Source organism: Sminthopsis crassicaudata, chromosome 5 (assembly GCF_048593235.1).
Source record: "Sminthopsis crassicaudata isolate SCR6 chromosome 5, ASM4859323v1, whole genome shotgun sequence".
NCBI lineage: Eukaryota > Metazoa > Chordata > Mammalia > Dasyuromorphia > Dasyuridae > Sminthopsis > Sminthopsis crassicaudata.
In genome coordinates this window covers 239718479-239742429 of record NC_133621.1, presented here as the reverse complement: position 1 = coordinate 239742429, position 23951 = coordinate 239718479, and the positions used below count along the sequence as shown (strand labels likewise).

General features: G+C 34.0%; 1 protein-coding gene across 7 annotated transcripts in view; it reads right to left on the bottom strand.

Moving 5' to 3' along the window:
• Positions 1 to 11212: 11212 nt before the first annotated feature.
• The window catches only part of CAPRIN2 (caprin family member 2), a 66350-nt gene continuing 53611 nt past the window's right edge, over positions 11213 to 23951 (bottom strand). For 3 of the 7 annotated variants that reach the window (XM_074270633.1, XM_074270632.1, XM_074270634.1), the window contains 6 exons: positions 22884 to 22994; positions 21430 to 21601; positions 20047 to 20229; positions 18456 to 18556; positions 13285 to 13351; positions 11213 to 12236 (listed from right to left, as the gene is read on the bottom strand). In XM_074270633.1, coding sequence (XP_074126734.1) covers positions 11668 to 12236; positions 13285 to 13351; positions 18456 to 18556; positions 20047 to 20229; positions 21430 to 21601; positions 22884 to 22994 — 1203 coding nt within the window. In that variant the 3' untranslated portion in view covers positions 11213 to 11667. The remainder of the gene's footprint in view (positions 12237 to 13284; positions 13352 to 18455; positions 18557 to 20046; positions 20230 to 21429; positions 21602 to 22883; positions 22995 to 23951) is intronic. The other 4 variants (XM_074270630.1, XM_074270631.1, XM_074270635.1 and 1 more) reach the window with 4 other exon arrangements.

The following is a 23951-nucleotide window of genomic DNA, read 5'->3' as shown; positions in this document are numbered from 1 at the left end:
ATTTAAAAAAAAAAAGAAAGATATTTACTACCTACCATTCCCGCTGTTATAATTTCAGTACATGCTTCACTTAAAATTTGCTTTAAGCTTATATTTGCAGTACTTGCATACTCTGTGTGACCATGAGCAAGGCCTTTAACTTCTATGTAGTTTTAAGCAGCTCAGAATGTATTAAGCCTTGTGGATTTCCATTGGTGGGGAGTTTTTCTGCATGAGGACTTCCCACCACTGATGAAACCACAGATCCCAGCAAAATAAAATTGTAATAATAAAATTAAATAAAAAATTAAGATTCTGAAGAGAATTGCAGGCATCAGAAATGCTCATATATATTAACCCAGTGAATTTTACCTTATTACATCTAACATGTTAGATGTAAAAAGTTATCTTATAACTAAGCCAGGTGATAACACAACAGGACAGATAAAGAGTAAGGGATGATGTCTACATCGATGCATCAGAAAAGAAAAAATATGTACTAATGAGAAGATGATATTACTCATTGGAAAAGAAGTAAAAGGAAAAGGGAAGGGCAAAGGATAAGATGGATTGTGACATGGAAACAATCAATATGAACTTGGACACACTTCAAGAAATAATAAAGCATAGAAAGGCCTGAGATTTATAAGAACTGAATACTCAAACAATAAAAGTGTTTTCTATAGCTAATAAGCATTTGTTGAATATTTTATAAAATCCCAGAAAACAATGCCAAGAAAGATTATAAGCAATGATATTAATTTAATGGAAGAATGATATAGGGACAACAAATTATGATGGTTAATAATACTAGTAGTTAACATTTATATAGCACTTATTTGTAGAATGAAACTCTGAATAGATGTACTTGAATCAGACAACCAAGCACTTGAGGCTAATGACCTATTCGATATGAGACAATGACTCTATTAGCATATGTTTGGATAAATGGCTCTTCTCACAGTAGATGCTGGGTGAATGCTTAGTGTTAAGATAATTGTAGGCAAAGATTAAAGGGCAGAGGAACAGAGGCCAGAGTCACTTTGAAGTAGGATGAGGAGGAGAGAAGTTGGTGACTTTGGACTCAAGAATCCAGGAGCCTCATGGCAATTTGCTTGCATCTTTCACTTCTCCCCATAAAGTTAGTTGTGGCCTTTTAGGATTCTTACTGGAATTGATAGACAATAATTATCTAATTTAGCATGGTTCAGTATGATTGACCTGATCCTACAAGATGTTATGGGCCAGAACTTGAAATAAGATACTAAGTACAATTGAGGAGACAGTGGTTAAATCTAGTTTAGCATCGATTTAATCCTACAACCAGCCCACTAGAAGCTCTCAGAGCCAGAGACAGATTCATTCCATCTTCCACCTTTGTTGTGGCTGGAGACTAAGCACAAACCCTTGGAAGTCAGGGAGATTCAGAAGCCAGAGCTCAGGCTCTTGGAACCAAGACTACAGAAGGCCTCTAACCATGCCACAGGAAAGGAGAACAAGACTTAGAAAGAGACTATAAAGGATATGGACTTTAACTTCTGGCTGCAATTTGGGGTGATTATTCTGAACAAAAATTAAGACTGCCTCCAGAAGCCCCCCAAGAAACCTGCTCCCAGAGAATATTACACTTTAGAAAAGAACATTACATTTTGGCGCCTGAACGTGGGACCAAGAACCTTCATCTGTGACTGAGAAATTAGGGTGAGTAACAAGGAAACTTTGTTAAAGGGCTAAATTAGTAATTCAGCTAAAATGGGACAGATGTTTAGAAAACAGCCTTCTTTTCCAATTCAAGGAAAATGTGTAGAGAGCATTGTCAGACTTATGAAAAGCCAAGGTTTGGTTATAATTTAGGAGCAGATCACTGAACTTTTAGAAACTGTACAATACACATCTTCTTGGTTCTCTATGGAAAAAGAATTGGATCTAGAGGAATGGAAATTAGTAGGAAAGCAACTATGTCAATTCTACAATGAAAATGGGCTTGACTCAATTTCCAAAGACACACTTAATACATATAACTTAATACAATTGAATTTAGGAAATTATATAAGTTATAAGAAGAAAGAACAGGAGAGGGAGGATCAAGTTAAACTAGGTGAAAAGGAGGAAGAATCAGATAAGAAAGAAGTTAGATACAATTTTAAGTGTAGTGGTTCACAGCAGGAGAAATTAGGTCATTCCCCATCCCCTGACCTACTTCCCTCAGTTAACCCTTCATGGGTGAAGGGAGAGGGGGAGGGGAGAGAGGCAGCCCCTCTAATGAAGCAGCCTATGACAAGATTACAAAAAGCACTGGTTAAAGCAGTGGTCCTCACACTTTTTAAATACGGGGCCAGTTCACTGTCCCTCAGACTGTTGGAGGGCCAGACTATAGTAAAAACAAAAACTCACACTCTGTCTCTGCCCCTCAGCCCATTTGCCATAACCCAGCAGGCCTCCATAAATGTCCTCAGCAGGCCTATTGGGCCTCAGGCCATAATTTGAGGAAACCCTGGATAAGAGATCACTGAAGTTTGATGAGGAGAGCTTGATAAGGTCAGACTTGCACTTAAGGAAAATCAAACTGCAGCTGAATGGAGGATGAATTGCAGTGGGAAAAGATCTGAGGCAGACACACCAAACAGAAGTCTCCAGCAATAGTCTAAATGAAAGGTGATGAGAACCTGAACAAGAGGAAAGGGTAAGTAAAGAAAAGGTGAGTGAAGAAATAGGAGGCAAAATTAGTAAGATTTGGTGACAAGATTTTAGGGTGAGAGTGAGGAGTCTAAGATGACACCTATTAAATAGTAAGCCTTGGAAAATTGGAGGAGAGGGTTTGTAAAAGAAAAATAAGGTCTATCTGGAGACATAGTGGTTTTGAGGTAATTATGAGAAATAGAAGAAATGTGAAGAGTCCAGGAAAGAGATTAAAGTTCATTTAAAGTTTTGGGAATTATCTATAGAGATCATTGAAACCATAGGAACTGATTAGATCACTAAACTTAAATATAGTAGAAAAAGAAGAAAACCCAGGATGTAGCTTTGAGTATACCCATGATCAATGCATATGACATGAAGATCTAGCAAAGGGAATCAAGGAGTGATTAGAAAGACAGAAGCACAACTAAAAAAGAACAGTTATGAAAACTTGGAGATGTAGAAGAGGTTCAAGAATGGGGTTTAAGAAAAGGCTGATTTAACAATTAAGAAACAATTGGGGGGGGGATGTAGATGTTTACCAATGTAAATAAAGGTCATAATAAATACAAATAAAAACCAAGACAAATATGATAAATTTATTTCAAACAGTGATTACACTTAATATTGTTTGGTGTAGGGAGCTGAAACTTCAAAAAGGTGTGCTTGAATCAGATAACAGAGCACTTAAGGCTAATTACTTATTCCATGTGAGACAATGACTCTATTGGCATATATTTGGATAAATGGCTCTTCTCATCTTTGGTGCTTGCTGAATGTTTGCTGTTAAGATAATCATAGGCCAGGATAGGAGGATGTAAAGGGCTGGAACTGAGCAAATGCACTTGGATAATAGAGCACGTGAGACTAATTACCAATTGGACAATTCTCTGTTAACAAGTTTGAAGGATGACCCTCCCCAACTATTCAGTGGTGGCTCAATTGATGGGTGTGGACAAAGAAGGGAAAGTGATTTGTGTGGGTGGAGTAAGAGGAGGAAATCGAGGCATTCTCCTGACAGTAGAGAGAGAAGAAAGATTGCTAGATCTAATCCCTTGACTTCGACCTCAAAAGACTTTTGATTATCCTGACTCCAGCTGATTTCTGGGAAGACAGAGTTCCAGCAGGAGGGCAAAGGGAGAGAGGCTGGTGACTCTGTACTGCAGGATCCAGGATTTTGCTTCTCTGCCTCATTCACTTCTCCTCCTAAAGACTAAGGACTTTAATTTATCCAGACTCTGGCTGTCCCTGAGGCCCTCCAAGGAGTTAGCTCCTACTTTACATTTAGCACCCAGCATGTGGACAAAGGACCCTAATTTCCCTGAAGAAGTCCTTGTGACCAGAAAATAGGGTATTTTAATAGACAAACAGGGAATTTACTTTATTAAGAGTTAAATTAGTATGACCTAGAAAAAATAACGACAAAATTCATATGGAAGAACAAAAGGTCAAGAATTTCAAGGGAAATAATGAAAAAAAAAAAATCAAATGAAGGTGGCCTAGCTGACCTGATCTAAAACTATATTATAACCATTTGGTATTGGCTAAGAAGTAGATTAGATGATCAATGGAATAGGTTAGGTTCATAAGATATAATACTCAATAACTATAGCAATCTAGTGTTTGACAAACCCAAAGATCCCAATTTTTGAGATAAGAATTCATTATTTGACAAAAACTGCTGGGCAAACTGGAAATTAATATGGCAGACATTAAGCATGGATCCACACTTAACATCATATACCAAGATAAGATCAAAATGGGTCCATGATTTAGGCATAAAGAATGAGATCATAAATAAATTAGAGGAACATAGGATAGTTTACCTCTTAGACTTGTGGAGGAAGAAGGAATTTGTGACCAAAGAAGAATTAGAGATCATTATTGATCACAAAATAGAAAATTTTGATTACATCAATTTAAAAAGCCTTTGTAGAAACAAAACTAATGCAAACAAAATTAGAAGGGAAGCAACAAAATGGGAAAACATTTTTTACAGTTAAAGGTTCTGATAAAGCCCTCATTTCCAAAATATGTAGAGAATTGACTCTATAATAAATCAAGCCATTCTCCAATTGATAAATGGTCAAAGGATATGAACAGACAATTTTCATATGATGAAATTGAAACTATTTCCACTCATATGAAAGTGATCAGAGAAATGCAAATTAAAAACAACTCTTGAGATATCACTACACACATGTCAGAATGGCTAAGATGGCATGAAAAAATAATGATGAATCTTGGAGGGGATATGGGAAAACTGGGACACTAATGCATTGTTGGTGGAGTTGTGAACAAATCAAACCATTCTGGAGAGCAATCTGGAATTATCCCCAAAAAGTTATCAAACTGTGCATATCCTTTGATCCAGCAGTGTTACTCCTGGGCTTATATCCCAAAGAAATATTAAAGAGCAGAAAGGGACCTGTATGTGCCAAAATGTTTGTGACAGCCCTTTTTGTAGTGACTAGAAACTGGAAGATGAATGGATGTCCATCAGTTGGAGAATGGTTGGGTAAATTATGGTATATGAAGGTTATGGAATATTATTGCTCTGTAAGAAATGACCAGCAGGAGGAATACAGAGAGGCTTGGAGAGATTTACATGAACTGATGCTGAGTGAAAGGAGCAGAACCAGGAGATCATTATAAACTTCAACAAAAATACTGTATGAGGATGTATTCTGATGGAAGTGGATATCTTTGTCAATGAGAGGATCCAATTCAGTTCCAATTGATCAATGATGGACAGAATCAGCCACACTCAGAAAAAGAACACTGGGAAATGAGTGTAAACTGTTTGTACTTTTGTTTTTCTTCCCAGGTTATTTTACCTTCTAAATCCAATTCTCCCTGTGCAACAAGAGAACTATTTGGTTCTGCACATATATATTGTATCTAGGATAAACTATAACATAATTAACATGTATAAAATTCCTTGCCATCTAGGGGAGGGAAGGGAAAAGTCAGAACAGAAGTGAGTGCAAAGATAATGATGTAAAAAATTACCCAGGCATATGTTCTGTCAATAAAAAGTTGTAATAATAATAAATTTTTAAAAAGAGTTAAACTAGTAACTTTCGTTTTCTATCTGAAATGGGGCAGATGTTAGGAAAAGATTCCCCCCCACCCCCCACCCTGAGGGAGCTCTACAGAAAACACACTTAGATTAATAAAGAGGCAAGGTTTGCTTGTAACTTGGGAGCAGATTGGTGGACTCTTGGATACATTATAATGCATGTCCTCTTGGTTCTTCAAGGAAGAACAAATAAAAGCAGACAATTGGAAACTAGTAGGAAATCAACTATGTGAGTATTAAAATGATAAAGGTCCTATCTATCTATATATACAACATAATACAACTGACCTTAAAGAATCCTGCAAGTTCTAGAAAAAAGAAAAGTTTTAAGAACAGCCAGATGAGGAAGTGTGAGGAGAAAGAGGAAGAGATTGGAGAGGGTAATGGAAATGTAGCCAGAGGGCATGAGGAGTTAATTGAACTTGAAGGGTATGGTGATTCTCACTCTCACAAATAAAAAGTTGTAATTAAAAAAAATTAGAATTGGGCAAGTGGAAGCTATGGATCCCATGAAACATTAAGAAACAATACAAGAAATTCAAAAGAAGGAAAAATAGAAGAAAATGGGAAATATCTCACTGAAAAAAATAGCTAACCTGGAAAACAGGTTGAGAGAAAAATTTTAAATTATTGAAAAAAGCTGAAAGGCATTATGAAAAAAAAAAAAAAAAAAAAAAAAAGAGCCTAGACCTCACTTTTCAAGAAATTATCAAGGAAAACTTCCCTGTTATCCTAGGACCAGAGAGTAAAATAGAAATTTGAAAGAAGTTACTAATCTCCTCCTGAAAGGATCCCCAGATGAAAATTTACAAGAATATTATAGCCAAATTTCAGACACACAACTCAAAAATCCTGCAAGCATCCAGAAAAAAATTTAATATCATGGAATCCCATTCAAGATAACACAAGATTTAGTAGCTTCTATATAAAGAATCAGAGGGCTTGAAATATGATATTCTGCTTTTAAGTATTCCTGATGAGAATATCATAATTGAAAAGAAAATCTGATTTTCAAATACAAGAGTCAAGAGAAGCATAAAATGGTAAACAGGAAAGAGAAATCATAAGGGATTCAATTCAGTAAGGTTAAACTGTTTACATTCCTACATGGAAAGATGAAATTTGTAATTCCTAAGGACTTTATCATTATTAGGGCAGTCTGAAAATAGAGATTATGGCATTAGTTGAATATGAAAAGATATTTTAAAAATAAAATTGAGGGGTAAAAAAAGAGGAATGCACTGGAGAAGGGAAAAGGAGATTAAAATGGGGCAAATTAATATAAAAGGGGACATCTAGGTGGCGCAGTGGATTGAGTACCAGCCCTGAAGTCAGGAGGACCCGAGTTCAAATTTGGCTTCAGTCACTTAACACTTCCTGGCTGTGTGACCCTGGGCAAGTCACTTACCCCCAACTGCCACAGCAAAAAATAAAATAATAATAATAATAAGTATTGGAGGAAGTTTGCTTCCCCCAAGAGTATTGGGTGAGAGCTGGCACACAAATGTTACTCTCAAAATTGGCTCAAAGAAGGAATAACATGCATACTCACTTGGGTAAAAAAAATCTATCTTACATTGCAGGAAAATAGGAGGCAAAGTTATTAAAAGAAGGGGGATTGAGCTGACAGAAAGAAAGGTGGTTTGGGGAGGCAACAGTCAGGAGCAAAATGCTTTTGAGAATGGAGAGGGCAAAAGGACAAAGAGTATGATAAATAGAGAGAAAAATAAGATGAAGGAAATACACAGCAATCATAACTGTGAAAAATATTTACAAGTTTCTCTGAAAAAAGATTTCATTTCTCAAATGTAGGGAGGACTAAGTCAAATTAATAAAAATAAAAGCCTTCTGCAATTGATCAACAGGCAGTTTTCAGGTCAAGTAATTAAAATAATCTAAAGTTACATAAATCATATGTTACATAAGAAAATACTCTAAATCACTATTGATTAGAGAAATGCAAATTAAAACAATTTTGAAATACCACCTCACAACCTATCAATCAGATTAGTTAATATGACAGAAAAGGAAAATGACAAATATTGAAGGGGATGTGGGAAAATTGGGACTCTAAGGCATTGTTGCTTGAGTTGTGAAGTGATTCAGTTACTGAAGGGGAATTTGAAACTACCCCCAAAAGAATTTGAAACCATTCTTTGACTTAGCAGTAGGTCTATAGCCTAAAGAGATTTTTTAAAAGGAAAAGAATCTCTATGTGCAAAATTATTTAAATGACTCTTTTTGTAGTGGCAAAAAATTGGGGGGAATAGGCTGAACAAGTTGTGGTATAGGATTGTGATGTTGCTAGAAGAAATGAACAGCAAGATGCTCTCAGAAAGATCTGGAGAGACTTGCATAAACTGATGAAAAGTAAAATAAGCAGAACCAAGAGAATAATGCACACAGTAACAGCAATATCATATGATGATCAACTGTAAGTGATTTAGTTATTCTCAGCAATATAATGATCTAAGAAAATTCCAAAAAATGCTATCTGCAGAGAAAATACTAATGGAGTATGAATCAAAGCATACAATTTTTTTTTTTTAACTTTATTTCCTGAGGAGTTTTTTTGATCTGTGTTTTCTTTCACAACATGACTTCAATGGAAATAAGTTTTGCCTGACTGTACATGTATTATCAAATCACTTGCCTTCTCAAGTTGAGAGAACAGGACAGAATTTGGAACTTAAAAAAAAAAAATTTTTAAGTGGGGGGGAATACAATTCTAAATAAAATTTTATAAACAAGTGTACTAAGTAAAACAATTTTGGCCTGAAAATTAAATGCTATGATGTAATATTTTTCAAATCATTCATTTCTGACAATAAGCTAGTTTTCCCTAAAAAACTCCTGTAATTTTAAACACTGAACTCAATTGTTAAAAGTATAATAAATTATTACAAGTAACAACTAATTTAAATACTGGAAGCATAGAAACACCAATATCCAAAAAATACAATCACTGGGATTCACAAGTACTTACCTTTGAAAGACCCCTGTATTTCTGTTATTTAAAATAACATGAAATATCACATTGATATTTCATTTTCCAGATAAAGTTGAATTCTTTTAATAAGCAAAGAACAAATTTCCAATGACTCTACCTTGTGACATCAAAAGGATTGCTTAAACAACTCATAAGTCTATAAGTATAACTCAAATGGAGTTTTTCAAGTTGTTACAAGAGTAATCAACTTTATAAAACTCTAGTGAAGAGAATGTCTTAGTAAAATTGTGATAATACAAGAGCTCAGGATACTTTTGTATTACTGCAAAAGATAATGGCTTTCTCTTGCCAAAGGATTCTGGAAGACATTTGTGCTAAAGAAAATTGCAATTTTTCTCAGCAATTGAGAGGAAGCAAATTCATTTTATGACAAAAATTTCCTCCTAAAACTTGTATTTTGTGAATATTTTTAAAAAAGTGAATACTCGGGGCAACTAGGTGGCACAATGGATAGAGCACTAGTCCTGAAGTCAGGAGGGGCTGAGTTCAAATCTGGTCTCCTAGCTGTGTGACCCTGGGCAAGTCATTTAACCCCAGTTGCCTCAGGGAAAAAAAAAAGTGAATACTCAAAATCAATCTTAGGTTCTCATTCTACTATCATTCAGAAAAAAAGAAATCTCATTGTATGAATATTAAGGGATACAGATAATTTTATCCCAGAACTTTTTAATATTTCCCAATTTTAAAAAAATCCACCCTGCAGATTAGGTAGAAAATATGCTCATGACTCATTTGATTACTCTACAGAAGCAATTCTCATTTAAACTATGAATGGATAAGGAACACATTTGCCATGAACAAATGATATATCTAATTTTATTCCTTCTGAATTGTCTCATGTTAGTATACTGAAACAAGTGTTTGAACCTGATAATGTTACCTTTTGGCTAAGGATGAATACTCTGTCTAGCAAACAAATTGATTCAAAATTTTATAATCGTCTATAAAGAATATCTCAATTAATTAGTGGTTGCAAAATGCTAAATAGCAAAATTAATGACATTGAGCATTTTGCAGTCAAAAAAAAAAAAGCAAGCTTACTCATACATTAATACTTGGTGTATTTTCTTATAAATATGCAAATTATAAAGTATTTCCCAATAAGTCTATTGCCTCATTTTTGTATATTTAAATGTAATAAATTTTAACAAACTGTTGATTTTATTTGAAATAAAATGTAGGAAAAGTCATGAAGGAATTTATAAAATTTGGAAATCAGTATACCAAACTTCATGAACAGTCTCTTTTATTATCTCTCTCTCTTTTTAAAAGTAATCAGGATTAAATGAATTTCCCAGGGTCACACAGCTACTAAGTGAGGCTGGATTTGATTTTAGGTACTCCTGAATTAAGGGTTAGTACTCTATCCACTATGCCATTTAGCTATCCCTATTTCATCTTCTAAAATTAAAAATCTTTCAAATTCAGAATAAAAATGACTAGAAGAACCAACTCAAAGAACCAACATAAGACCAAAAAAAAAAAAAAAAAAAAAAAAAAAATTGAGTAATATAAACTTAAGTCACCTAAGCTTCTGGAGAGTTAGATATGTGCCAAGGTAGCTATCAACTGGAAAAAGTTACCCAATTCCCATTCCTTTCTTTAATTATTCCAATTATTTATACAGCTCACTCAAAATCTTTAATAGTTAGAGGGGCTCTACAATACAAATCAACCTTAGAGTGCTTTTAAAAAAGGTAAGACATATTGGAATTGATAAGATGTACAAGTTGTATTTTTGGTCTATTCCCAAATAAAGTTATTAGAGGTACTGATTTGGGGCTTATAGAATAATATTGTAAAAGTATTTCCTATAAAAATGAGCCAGTGGTTTAGCACTTGATCATATTCTCTATTATAGAGAAATGAGAAGAGAGAGATTTCAAGGTGTGGAGAACAGCCAATAAAAATGCAGTCTAGAGTTGGACTACCTTATCTGAGAAACAACAAAGAAACAAATATTACTGAATAGCAGAGCATATGGAAGGAATTAGGGTATATTTAAAAAAACAAACGAAAAAAAAAAACTAAAGGTAGGTTGGAAGCCAGGTTACAAAGGACTTTAAAAGCCAAATATAAGTAGGGAATCACTTTAGTGAATAAGGGGGTGATATTGTCAGACCTGTGTTTTAGGAAAATTTTTTTACAGGAAGACTACAACCAACCATAGAATCATTACTAGAAGAATTAGTAATATTTGACCACTAATATGTAGAACTTGAAGGTTTACAAAATCAATAATATTATGAGGTAGGTAGGTAGTACAAATACTACAAAATGACAAAAAAAGTTCTGAGAGGTTAAGTGACTTAGCCTTGGTCACACAGCTAGTTATTGTTTTAAGCCTAGGTTAGTGGGTCCATCCATGTGGTTAATATAAAAGTTGGAAGTAATTTTAGCTCAATACAGACCCACTTAGAAAATGAGAAGTCAATCACAACATCACATTTTACTTCAATATATGCTCCCTGTAGTTATTTAATAGTTGCAAATAACTTATGAAATCAAAATCAAGAATCTATTTTCAATTAAGCAGCAAAACTACAATGCAGATTACTGTTTTATTGAGGCACAACAAGGCATTGTAACTACTGAAATTGAGGCAATCAGTGTAGTAAGCTTGGGCATTGATACAGTTTTAAAGATTCAAGGCAAATAACATACATTTACAATTTTACTAGCAAGGCTGCATCACAATTTATGAGGTGCTAGAACAATGCTGAGTTAGTAATTCAACTTTAGGATTTTTCTGGGAAGGCAGGGAAGAAGTGGAAGATGAAAAGAAAAAAGAAATAGTATACCTAATTCCTCCAGAAATAATATTTTTCCTATTAAATCAATCATAAATGAATGATCAGTTTCTCCTTTGATCCCCAATCATAAGGAGCTTTATCTAATAAAAATTTATAGTAGGTTTTCAGTCCTGATAAAGGAGATATCCTGAAAAAGTAGAATACTTCCAACTGCTTCCATATATTGCTCCCCTATGCAAACGTAACCATATCTGGTCTCCCTGAAATAGCTGAAGAATTGCATGATTACTAGCAGTTTCATGATCTGGAGCACCATCATTAGCATAAGCCGATACTAAAACTTCTTCATTCTTCATCAGATTGACATATAATGGAACATTCACTGCCAGCTTTAACATGTGAAAGATAAAAACGTAAGTACCATTCACTGGACAATTAAATCTACCAAGCTGAAGGTCAAAAGTTTCTCCCAAATTGTTCAGAAGAAGATCAAACACAATAGGCTGGTCCAAAGTTCCAGGAGCCAAGTTAGAGGTTCTAGCTGCTGAAAAGGCAACTCTCATCTGCTGAGGGAGAGGATATACGTGTACTGGCAATATGGTGGCTGCTGGACTTGTCACTGGCACATCCACAGGGGTCATGCTCCGAGAGTCTCCTTGTCCAGAGTCAACACTGTTGAAGGTTTCATTTTCTCGTTCTGGACTGTTCACCTGAGAAGAATCACTCCACCCTGCTATATAATATTAGGAATATTGAATGTTTTGTAATGAGGCAATTAGCTTTAACGTTTTATTTATTTGTTTGTTTATTTATATCTCAGTTGGCTATCGCTGCATATACATTTTGAGTTGAATTGTGCAGCTCTATTAATGAAACATGCAAATACACCTAGGGTATATGTGGCTAGACTTTAAAGGGCAATTATTTCCTTACAGCAAACATTATTCTATTTGGCAATATTTTTATACTGTTACATTTATATATATTCTGGTGTGCCACAATTATTTAACTCATATTTAAGCATTCTTTGATATGGAAGATTTTATCTACCAATATGCAATTTTAGAACAAGAGCTGGAAGAAAGCTTCAACTTTTCAATTTACCAATAAAAAAAATGAAGATTAAAGAGAGTTAAGTTCTTTACTCCTGATCATACAGTTAGCTAATAGTTACTATGTTCCCTTCCACTTCTAAATTCATGATCCTACAATTGTTAATTGAAAGGAAAACAAGACCTACGAATCTGGAATATAGGGTAAATAACTATTCAGTACCTAGTGCCAAGCAAAATGATTTATTTTCTTATTATGTTAATAATTAGTTTTATATATGAGACCCAATGGAACTCATTTTTGCTTTCTCATTTAAAGACCAGTCTCTCAAGGACTTTTCTGACATAGCCCCAAAATTCATCCCTCTATAGTTCAACTTAAATAGAAAGAGGTGGAAAACAAATTCTTTTGTATAGATTGCCAGAGGCAGAATAATCTAGGAAGATGACAAGATAAAAGTCATATCCCCCAGTCCATCATTAGAAAAAGCCCATTTTCATCATAATATTCATTCTCATAAATTCTTAATCAATCAAGAGTTGACTTTTCACTCATGTGGACACCCCATTTTCCAAAAATATTTAAACATTTGGCAACCTCCACATGGGGTCTTTGTTTACTGGAGAAACTATTGACAAATTTATTATTTGCTAACCTAAATAATAAAGTGATTATTAATTACCTAGAAACTCTCAGACTTTTCATATCTCAGTGCCAACACAACTCACCTCTCGAACTTGTACGAGAACCACCACAGAGTCCTCCTCGTTTATAACATGGCTGAAAATTAGTATCCTAAAAAAGGAACACATCACAATGTTGATCTCAATTCTTGTATTAGCTGTCCCCCTAAACACAATATAATAAAGAAATTTGTTTCACAAGTCTATAATTAGCTCAAGTTTTTGTCACCCTGCCATATCCATTGAAATGGTTACAACAGTCCCTTATTGATTATCCTGAATCATAATTTTTACCTTTCTATAGCTTGGAGAAAACTAGCCTCTCAAGAGATCAAGATTTTCTATCTGTATATACCACATACAAACTCCTACACATCCCCCAACACATGGATATCTAAACTAATATACAAAGAATAGCATATATATGTGTGTGTGTATGTGTGTGTGTGTGTGTGTGTGTGTACATATTTAAAGCAGGTATTTCAGAAGCAATCTACTGCCTTTTTCAACTAAGTAGTTAGGTATTTGTAGTTATGTAGATAGTACTTTTACTCTATTAAAAATAAAAACAACATAATATTCTTAACAATTTAATTACATGTCACATTCATCATGTGAGGGCAGAAGAAGGGTGTTAAAATTTCTTAAGGGAAGAGCAAAAACTGAACAAGCCTCAGGCACAGAACCTAGTGATAAGATGGCATTTCAAATAAAAGCCAAAGTGATGAAAATGTGGATCCTTTAAGGAAGTTTTTAAAAGAATCCAAAGACATAATTATACCTTCTATTTATGAGAGGTATGAAATGTGATTTATTTTTAAATATACAAAATGTTATCTATTAAAAGTAATAGATCTAGAACTAGGATCTAAGTTGCAGCAATCTTACAGATCATTTAATGTTATAAAGAAGGGACTGCAGGTCCAAACAGACTAAGAGATTTTTTCAAAATCACACAAATAAAGAAAGGACCCAGACAAATTAGGAACAGAGTAGTCTAGTGATACACATAGATGAAAACTAAGGGCCATGCTACAGTAAAATGATCAATGATCAAGGGACATAATGTTGGTAGATTGCTAGATTTTAGAATGAGAGAAATGGGATCCCATTTCTGCAGCTAACTAGCTCTATGAACATAGGCAAATCATATAACTTTTCTAGATGAGACATTACTAATAGTTCTACTATGTTCCTAAACACATTCTGTATTCTCTAGATTTTTACAAGAATGAGAGGAAGATGCTAAAGTTATCTTTTTTCCTGAGGCAATTGGAGTTAAATGACTTGCCCAAGATCACTCAGTTAGAAAATGTTAAGTCTGAGGTGAGATTTGAACTCAGGTCCTTCTGGTGCTTTATTCACTGTGCTACCCCTGCTAAGGTTATCTTAACTCTCTCAACTAACTCCTATTCTTCATACAAAAATATACTTTGTTATTCTACCTTAAAAATCTTTCCCTTCAACCTCCAACACCATATAGTTACAAAATCCAACTTTCATCCTTCACTATTAAACTTCTTTAAAAAATTATTTTGCAATGAAAAAGTATGCTCCATTTTTTCATTATTTTGCTGACCTCTTACAATATAGCTTCTTTTTTTTTATTATTATTAAGGTTATATACTGAAGATCTCATTACTGACCTTATAAGTAAATAAAAGGCATTATTCAATTGCTTCCTTTCCCTTTCTTAGCTAATTATAGGCTACTTGATCCTACAGAAAGCTCTTATCTCCTTGACTTCAGAAATGCAAATCTCATTTCTCCTCTTTACAATTCTCCTCAGGCTTTTGTTCTAATCCCTTAAGAACTTAGTTACTTAAAACAAAATAAAACAAAACCAGAACACAGGAAAATTTTTATCTTTCAATTAAGAAGCATTTGTTTTCTCTTTTCCTTCTCACCCCCACCATTAGAAAAGGGAAAAAAGGGGAAAAAAAAAAAAAAGAAAAAAAAAAAAAGAAAAGAAAAATCATTGAGACAAACATGAACTGAAAAATATTGAAAAATGTGTTTCATTTGAAATGGAGTCCAACACCTGATAGGCAATGGGTAGCATGTTTTATCATCAGGCATTTCAAATCACGCTTAGTAGCTGTGATGGGGGATAACCCAGAAGCTGTCCTCTAACTTTGGGGAAACTTTTGAGAAACTCTACTTGAACTCTGAGAAACTCTCTTCTGGGACAGGCCCACTTCAGGGAATCAGGATAAAGTGGTTTCATTCTGTTATCTCCCTGGGACTAGTTACACCCTCTATTGATTTGAGTTTAGGACCATTCCTACTTAGTCCAAACTTAAGTGGTCTCATTTAGCTGGAGATCTAGATTTGATATATCTGTTGACCTTTATTGAAAATTGGCTCAAGACCACTCCCAGTAAGTGGTCCCATTCAAGCGGAAATCTAGGCCAAGGGGCAGTGACTGCATTGAGGTTGAAACTTCAGTCTCAGATTTCCTTATTAAAACATGCAATCTGGGGCTCATTTCTTTGCAGAGGCCCAAAAGCAGGATTATGCCTTGTCAAGGAACCTCTCTCTCCTTGGCATAGCTGCCTGCCAGGACTCTGCCCGCTGTGAAAAGACTCCCTCTTCTCAGTGTTAACACCCCTCTTTATCTCTCTGCCAGGATTTCTCTATACCCTTATACCTTTGTTTATCTCTCTGCCAGGTTTTTGTCACTTGGAAGTCAGTCTTCCTAGCAAAGGCTGACTTCTTAGAGCCAATAAACTTCTTTTTGATTCCTAGCTATGTGACCCTGGGCAAGTCACTTAATCCCAGTTGCCTAAGCAAAAACAAAACAAAAACAATAAAATAAATAAATAAACTTCTTTTTGCCAGTCTAACTTTTCAGGTTCTTGAATTCTTTCATTTTGGACTTGTGATGACCAGAAGGGGTTCCCACAACTCTCTGCCCTGTACCAAACCTCATCACTACTCTTCTTTAATTTCTTTGGGATATAGATCTAGTAGTAGTATTTCTTGGTTGGAAAGCATACAAACTTAAAAATCACTTGGACAGAATTTCAAATTGTTTTCCAAAATAGATGATCTGCTTCACAATTCTACCAGCAGTGAACAATGTGCCCATTTCCTCTCTAATCCAATACATAATTTTTCATTTTTCTCATTTTTGCCAATATAATGGGTATGAAATAGAACTTCAGAGTTGTTTTAATTTGTATTTTATCAATTATTAGTGATTTGGAACATTTTTTTAATATGGAAGCTGAAAGCTTGAATTTTTTCCTTTGAAAATTGTCTGTTCATATACTTTGAGCATGTCAATTAGAAAATGGTTCTTAGTTTCTTATAAAACTTGGATACAAAACCTATATCAGAAAAACTTGGGGTAGCTGGGTGGTGCAGTGGATAGAGCACTGGCCCTAGAGTCAGAAGAACTTGAGTTCAAATCTGTTCTCAGGCACTTAACACTTCCTAGCTATATGATTCTGGGCTTAACTTAACCCCAATTGCTTTAGCACAACAAAAAGGAGAGAGAGAAAAATTTATTGCAAATTATTTTCATCCCAATTATTTGCTTCACAAAGCTGTCTTTTCCAAAAGGAGAGGGAGGGTTTTAAGAATTAAGGTAAAATAACAACTGTTAACTCATTAACTACTATGGCCTCAAATGATCATCATTGACCAGATAATTCTAAATTTGTCACCAGCTCTAATTTCTCTCTTTTAAACTTCAGACCCACATATCTCCAAATGCCTCTAGACCAGTTCTACCTAAGTCTCAGAGGACAGGTAGGCACAGTGGAGAGAGTGCCAAGTCTAGAGTCAGGAAGACTTATTGTTCTGAGTTGAAATCCAGTCTCAGACATTTACTAGCTGTGTGATCCATGAAAAAGGTCACTTAACAATATCTGTCTCAATTTCCTTATCAGTAAAATGAGCTGGAGAAGGAAAAAACAAATAGCTTCTGTGTCTTTGCCAAGAAAATTCCCAAAATAAGGTCATGAAGACTTGGACATGACAGAAAAAAAAAAAAAAAATGAATAACAACTTACATCCCACCAGCACATCAAAATCAATATTCCTAAAGCTAAACTTATATTGTTCCCTAAATCCAGTCCATGTTTGCCTACATCATTTCTATTCCTGGCATCACTAATCATCTAATCTTCCATATTAAAAAACCAGTGTGTTATCTTTGGATGTGGAAGGTGAGAGAAGGAAGAATGAGAGGAAAGAAACAATTCTGCTGACTGTACCAAGCCCTTGTTACTATCTACCAGGATTACTGATAGGGCTTCCCACATAAAATCATTTTTTAATTTCTTAATACTGCAATCTCACCTCCTTTATACAAGTAGCTTGATATTAATCTGCACAAAACTTTTCAATGGTTCTTACTTAAGTTGTTCACTACCAAGTTCAAACGGATCATAACATAGTATTGTCATCTTTTTTGTTGTTGTTTGCTTCTTTTTTTCTTTCTCATTTTTTTCCTTTTTGATCTTATTTTTCTTGTGCAGCATGATAAATGTGGAAATGTTTAGAAGAATTGCATATATTTGACCTATATTTGATTGCTTGCCATTTAGGGGGAGGGAATGGGGGGAACAGAGGGAGAAATTTGGAACACAAGGTTTTGCAAGGATGAATGTTGAAAATTCTCTCTGAATGCATTTTGAAAATAAAAAGCTATTATTTAAAAAAAAGTCCTCTATAATCAGGCACCATCCTGCCTTTCCAGACACCTTTATTTCTCATTTCCCCATACTTTTATCAAATTGGATCACTTGCCATCTCCCATATATACTCAATCTGTTTCCATGCCTTTGGAAGGCCTACATTCACGAAATCTAGAAGGCCTGTTGAATTCTTACCTATCAGTTTTATATATTTAAATAGATAAATGTACTTTGACATAAGTTTAAAAGAATATTTTGTTGTATTGGATTTATAGTCTGACATATCTGAAGAACTTTTTGCCAAGCAGTCACCCAAATATCACACAATGTTTTAGAAGCATTCCATTCTTGAGAAATGGCTTTAAAAAAAAATATTCTAGTGTAGAGGGGAGCTAGATGCTGCAGTAGATAGTGGATAGAGTAGATACTGACTCTGAAGTCATTTGACCTTAGGCAAATCACTTAATCACAAATTCATTGCCAAAAAAAAAAAAAAAAAGGAAAAAAAGAAATAAGATAAAAATATTCTAGCATGGTTACCACTGTGAGCCACTATGTATCTTCCCTTACCTTTTGGGAATATGGTGCTCCAGGATATTCTCTAGCTTGGAACTGCAGCTGACTATAACTGCCATTGGCAATGACAGGGGATCCCCTGTAAGTATCAAAACCTAAAGAGTTAAAAATTAGCATTGTTAACAATTCTTAAATTATTTTTTCCTTTGCTGGAAAAATTTACCTTAGCTTAAAATTTTTTTTTTTTTAGTTGTTGTTACAAATTTGGATCTGCTGTTTTTCTCATGCAGCATGATAAATATGAAAATATATTTAGAAGAACTGCACATGTTTAATCTATTTTTGATAGCTAACTGTCTAGGGGAGAGGGAGGCAGTTAAGAAGGTAGTAGAGAAAAATTTGGAACACAAGGTTTTGTAAGGGTGAATGTTGAAAACTATCTGCATATATTTGAACAAAAAAAGCTATTATTATTTTAAAAATTTGGATCTATCTTCATAAATTGACAAAAGAAAACAAGTTACATATTTTACTATTTTTATCTAGGGATAAAATAAAATAGATTGATTAATGGGTGAATGAATGGGTTTATAAAGGAATAGGTTCATTAATCTAAATTATGGGTCATTGAATCTGGTCTGAGGATCAAAGCCTGGCCACTTTTCTACAGTCTGTGAGCTGAGAATAGCTTTTACAGTTTAAAATACAATATAACTTTATTTAAAATCGCAAAAATCATTCTTAGCTTCTGGTCAATTAGTATTTGACCCATATAGCTACAGTTTGTCCCCTTCTGAAAAAAGTCACCAAAAATGTCTGGAAGAGTCTCAGATTGCTTTATGTTGTTAATATTTTCATCACTAAGATCACTAAATTTATTTATTATACAAAAAAAAAAAAAAAGGGATTTTTAAGAAGCAAGAATCAGCAAAGTATTTAAATTCTCATAGAAGAGAGACAAACACCTGTCCCAGAAAAATATGGGTAATCTTTCCTGTATAAAATAATATAATAAACTTTTTTTATTCTAAAAAAAAAATTTGACTTGTCACATATCTTTAGAAACATTATAAATACTCCTCTAAAATTAAGATATTTAAAGAATGTATAATTTATCATATATGATAAAAAGTAAATTAAAAACTTGAGACAATATGAATCTGATAAACTCTATGCAGGACTCTAAGGCAGGAAAGCAAAAGAAAAACTAGGCAACCAAGTACATAATCATTAGGAATGACTGGAAAAAAAAAATCAAGAGTATATGAATGTAATTACACCATAATACTTAATGATGAAGAATTCAGAGAAATTTTTGGGACAAGTTTTATGAACTAACATAACATAAAGGAAACAGAATCATGAGAACATACACAACCATTAAAATAATGCAAAAGAAAACAACATGGACCATCAGGACTCAGATCAATGCATTCTTCTTGATTCCAGAGGACTGATGAAGAAACAAATATCTTGCCTCTCAATAGATGAAGGAGCCAGTAAAAGTCTGAGTTTATTTTGTTCAAAAGTATTTTATAAGATAGGGTTCTTTTAAAGAAAAGCAATGACAACAATTTTAAAAAACATAAAAAACCCAAAGACAAAAAAAATGAAGCATAACAGAAACATCATTTAAAAACCATACCTTTATACCCACCAGGGGAGCGAAAGGAATTTGTCAATGATCTCCCACTACGAGCACATCCTCTAATGGAACTTCGGTTACTAATATATGGATGGGTGGATCTGGGGAACACATTAGTCTGTGCAGGATAAAAGGCAAGGCTACCACTGCTTACTTGAATTGATCCATCAGGTTGATTGTTTGCTATATAAGGAGAGGGGTCATGAGAATACCAAGAGTTAAGAATCAAAAAATATGAATACTGTTGTGAATTGCTCAACTATTGTTCAGGAACTATTGTTACTAAAATTACCAAGAGGGAAAAAACAAAACAAAAACTGTTAACTGTGTGTGTGTGTGTATCTGACAAAATTGTGGTATATAACATGCCGTAACACCATCACAATCCAATGGACTTTGGATCTGACTTCAAGTCCAATACTCTATTCACTATAACTATTTTAGATTTATTTAAAAAAAAAAAAAAAAAAGCTTTCTAAGGTAACAAAAGGCCAATGCTAATAAATGTGATGCCTTTTATAAATATATTTTAAGTTTAAATTTTTCTAAACATTTCTAATAGATCAAGACAGGATAATATTTCAAAATAATTTCCCCCCCTCCTCTTGATTTAAGAAAACCATGAAGCATAACATGAAAACTGGTTATCTATATGATAATAGATCTTCAATGACTGCTTTCATTCATTCATAAAGAACTTAACAAATATTTGATCCCTACAACTACCCTAAGAAGTAGGAGCTATTTTTATTAACCTCTTTTCACAGATGAGGAAATTAACACAGATAGAAGCTAAATGACTCATCCAGGATAAAACTTTCAGCCATACTTGAAATCAAATTACCTATTTTAAGCAAAATAACTAGTTCATACACACTAGCAAAAATTTGCAATCTCCAAGTGCTTCAATAAGATTAGCAAGAGCAATGTTATATGTCATAAACAACAGACTATATAACAGTAAATAGAGAGCCAGCCTCAGTCAGGAAAACCTGGATTAACCCTTTCATACAATATGACTACAGGCAAATTCCTTAACCTCTTTCCTGCTCAAAGCAATTCTTAAATTTTAAGTTATAAATACATTGCCAAACTCTATCAGTAGAAAGGAGTTTCCATGCCAGAAATTTCCCCATTCTGATAAAAATTCAGGTCTGTTTTGGTTTGGATAAAACATAAAATAAAATTAAAAATTATAAAATAGCACTGTGCCTAACTAAATGAGAAAAAATAGTGGCATTTTCAATGTACTATAACAAACATCCCTCAAGGAAAACACTATCTTACTTGTCATTTGTGTTTCCAGAGCTTAATAAAGTACCTGGAATATATAAAGGTCCTCAACAATTGCTGTTATCCATTCACATTCCAAGTCTTTCTTACCAGTCTGCTCTTGAGAGAGAGTAGTTTGTTCCACATGTGTAGATGGCAATGGGCACTGGGGTGCTGTCTGTGTACTTGCTGTAGTATAACTCTGATTATATCTACTTGAATAAGGTGAGTCTTTTATCTCTTGTTCTTTCCGTGGAGGCAAAGGTGCATTCACATTGAATACCTTAGGGAGCCAATCACATATTTTGAGAAGTTTGCAATTTTTCTTGAGAGAATTTCACTGAGAGCTATCTAACAAAATTCCATAATATTCAAATCTTGAGGTTAGTTTAAGATACCTTACAGGATCTATAAAACCTATAGCAAAGACAAAATAACCCAAGTAATTACAAAAGAATGTAATTAGTAATTACAAAAGAAATGTAAACAAAATAAGATTTCCACTTACTTTAGCAATTTATTTCATGTATGGAGAATGGCACATATATTTCCCACACTGAACAATCCTTTATTATTTACTCACTCTCATTCCCATCAATGTTTATTTTCTAATAAACTGAATTTATCTGTATTACTTTCTTATTCTTTTCCTTCAACTAATTAATATATACAGAAATAATTAAGATCTTTTAGATGTCTACTATGCTTAAGACATAGCAAGAAATAGAAAACAGACAATCTATACTCATATGGATTAGGGGCTTTTGATTTTTAAGTAATAAAAAAGGTAAAAAATTGTTAAGAGTTCTGCTAGTGATATGACAAAAGGTTGGAGCTGGTGGTGGACAGCTACATAGTACCCTAGATAGAATGCCAGGCCTGGACTCAGGTAGACTTATCTTTCTGAATTCAAATCCAGCCTCAGACATGTATTAGTTGTGTGGAAGGTCACTTAACCCCTTTTGCCTCAGTTTCCTCATCTAGAATGAGGAATGCTATGAGCTAGAGCTAGAGAATGGAATGAGCTAAAGAAGGAAATGGCATTCCAGGAGCAAGAAAACTCCAAATGGGGTCACAAAGAGTAAACAACAACAAGAAATCTTGTGGTAATTTCATAAAAATCAGCAAGAAAGACAATACTACTGATACTAGGTTTGAACTCTGACATATACTCTTTCAATATATATTTAACATGAACATTTTTAACTAAATGTTTTCATAAATACTACAACTTGGGGGCAGCTAGGTGGCGCAGTGGATAGAGCACCAGCCTTGAATTCAGGAGGACCCGAGTTCAAATGTGGTCTCAGATACTTAACACTTCCTAGCTGTGTGACCCTGGGCAAGTCACTTAATCCTACCTAGCCTCAGGAAAAATAAATAAATAAATAAATAAATACTACAACTCCTGAAAAAAGAGATGTTTTTTCATCCTGCTAGGTATAACAGATAGCTTTAAGTATGAAGAAAATAAAATAAACATTATAGTAACATGAACCCTGAAGCATGAACAAATTCCATCCTCTTTACTGCATGGCTTGAAAGAGTGCTATATTCATGGTTACCGTACTGCTGCTTGCTGGAGGTGATTGGAAGACCTGATCCTTGGAAGCCTGTGAGATAGGAGGATCTGCAGAAGATAGTGAAGTTCGCTGCTTACTTAGAGGAACTGCTGCCTAAGGAAGAAAAATGTTATAGTTTTCAGCTTAGGATTCATTATATACCACAAGTAGTTAGCTTTTACTAAACCCCAGATTGTCACAAGTCAGCAGATTGGACAGGATATTTGGACAGAGCCAAACAAAAGAATAGCTTGGGCTTAACAATTCAAATCTTGAATGCTGAGGATGCACACCAGTGTTTGACTCGCAGCAGCATGCTGACAAAGTGAAAGTGTCTTACTCAGTGCAAGCCTTCCATTAATTTAAAAGATTAGCAGTTGAAAGTGCATCTAACACATCCTTAAAGTTTACAATTTTCCAATTAAAACTAATTCAAAATCTGTAAAAGTTTGATAAAACTGTAGTTTTAGGAAATACTAAAGATTTGGGCCAAAACGTAATCTTCAAATGTTTGTATTAAACAATTTATGTTACAAAACTGGGGGGGGAGCATTATAGGAAGGGGGTGGATTGCTAGTCAACACCAAAAGAGCCAGAAAGTTAAATAAATATACTTTAATCATCAATTCTTAATAAGCCAAAACATTTATCAGTCTATTTAAGTGAAGAAAACAAAGGGCTAAAAGGAAATCACAGAGTCAGCTACAAGTTAACTAAATATGGTAACAAGCTTCACATCCATATTTAACAGACCATCCACTGCCTACTAGGACATCATACTAAGAGGTGGCTGAGAACCTTAAATGAAGGACAAGTTTCAATTTGGCATCAAAAACAAATATTATTCTAAATTTATTTTGAATATCATTTTGTGTGTTTTCCATAGTTCTAACAGAAACTGTAATCAACAGGTATTGTATTATGCAAAAAAACAATCAACTGAAACTAAAACCATTTCTACAATTTTGTTAAAATGTTAAAATTTTGTTAAAAAACTTTTGTCTAAAATTTTTTTAGCACTCTGACAAAGATAAACAACAAGGTAGCAGCTAACATGGTACAGATCTGGAT